The sequence below is a fragment of the Sitodiplosis mosellana genome, unplaced genomic scaffold (genome assembly GCF_009176505.1).
Source record: "Sitodiplosis mosellana isolate CC-2019 unplaced genomic scaffold, AAFC_SMos_1.0 Smas_scaffold_2921, whole genome shotgun sequence".
Classification (NCBI taxonomy): domain Eukaryota; kingdom Metazoa; phylum Arthropoda; class Insecta; order Diptera; family Cecidomyiidae; genus Sitodiplosis; species Sitodiplosis mosellana.
In genome coordinates, this window is record NW_022598163.1 from 4,052 (window position 1) to 5,851 (window position 1,800).

General features: G+C 35.1%; 1 protein-coding gene across 2 annotated transcripts; it reads right to left on the reverse strand.

The window, feature by feature from the left end:
• Positions 1–444: 444 nt before the first annotated feature.
• Positions 445–1,490, reverse strand: LOC129571587 (terpene synthase; the record flags this gene model as incomplete). 2 transcript variants are annotated; one of them, XM_055451395.1, is given in 4 exon segments in its annotated part: positions 445–605; positions 665–792; positions 866–1,229; positions 1,392–1,490. In XM_055451395.1, coding segments are annotated over 4 exon segments (669 nt in total), but the record flags the coding sequence as incomplete, so codon positions are not given.
• Positions 1,491–1,800: the final 310 nt, after the last annotated feature.

Consider the following 1,800-nt stretch of genomic DNA (forward strand, 5'->3'; position numbering starts at 1 on the left):
AATTAAGAGCAAATTTTCACTTGTATGCTTTTTTCCAGAGATGGTTCATTGTTTACCGCAAGTGTATGTAAATGTGTATCGGTGTATGCTAAAACGTATACTTTTGCGTTGAGCGCACGCGTCAGCTAATACTTCGGTGCCAGCGAACGCGTTATTTAACACAAAGGTATATCAATGTATATATACCTGTCTGTACGCAGTATAGACAATACGATGCATTGATATACATTTACTCCATCTCTGCTTTTTGCTATTAATCCTTACGGTCATGCTTTGGTTGTTCAGTGTTCACGGCATGAATGACGTTTGAAAACGTAAGCTAAACTAAGAACGGTTTGGTTCTCTGATGTCTTCAATATATCTTTGCAGAGAATATCGAATTCTCCGAATATATTACGGAGCTCTTCATTATAATAAAGGCAATCGAACTTAGAATCATGTCTCTTCCATTGAAAATTGGTATTTTTTATTCATAAAATTCTGTATGAAAAAAACAATTGGTAAGAAAATATAGCAATTGTAGTTTTTCAAGTTTTCGCCGAATTCCATGTGCACAATTCGTCCAATAGAGTGTCCATGTACTTATTTGGTCCAAGATTTGCAACCTGTTTCAAAAAGTAGATCTTAATTTTTTAAAATGGAAACAAAATCATGATTTATTTACTTCTGCTCTTGCTTGTTCATTCAGCATCTGCAATGTTTTTTTACAGTATTCGAACGAGCCCATTTTCTCCATCAAATGAATGCAATATTTCTTCACTTCAACATCTTTGGTTCTTTGCCTCAATATATCTGAATAAAATTTATGCGACTATTATAATAAGAACGAATTTTCACACGTCTGCTTTTATCTAATAATCCTTACGTAAAACTTGCCGGTCATGCTTTTGATTGTTCACCGCATGAATAATTGGGAAGCTGAACTTTCCTTCGGTCAAATCTTCACAAAAACTTTTACTCTCCGAATATTCTTTGCTCGTCAGATTCAGGTAGTCATCACGAATTTGAAAGTACAGACCCAGAATTGCTGTTAGCTGGGAAAAGTCCGCATTACTATTGCTGAATAATTTCATCAACCTAATGGCTAACATGAAGAGACCACCGGTTTTGCGAATTGTCATTAGTTTGTATTCAGATTCTGTCGGGCACGTAAAATTATCACGCCAATAAATCTCCATGCCTTGGCCGCGATGAAGCTCCAGCAGCTGCTCGGTATATACTTTGGTTGCCTACATTTATTCGGCCAGTTTTTTTGACGGTTTAAATAAATAAATGAAATAAATACACATGGAATTTTGAATTGAATACATTTAAAAATTGACTTTGCGTTACAAAGAATGTAGGTTGAATCAATGTGGAAACTATTTGGGATATGTTATTTGTATACTAACGTCAGGATGATCGAGTTGTTGCACTTTTTCCAGAGCAAGGAAAAATACATAGTTTGCTGCATTTATAGTGCTCGCAACGCCATATATAGAATGAGCCACCTTAAATTTTTTTATTAAATTATCAATTATTTAAAATATTTGTCAATATAAGCTTCGTGCTGCGTTGAGCATTTTAGTGAAGATTGGGATGTTTTTCATTCCTGTCACATGAAAAGCGGCTAGAACCAGTTTGAAGAGTAGTAATTTCTGTACAACGCTGTGCCTTCTCTTGTTGTCGCCAACTAGTGTTAGCAAGTGTACTACGAACAAACTGTCAAAATCAATGTCAAATTAGTCAACAGAAGAGTGAAAAAGTACATATATGAGGCTGTGAGAATGAAAATGGCAATACAGGAATAAACATTCTGAA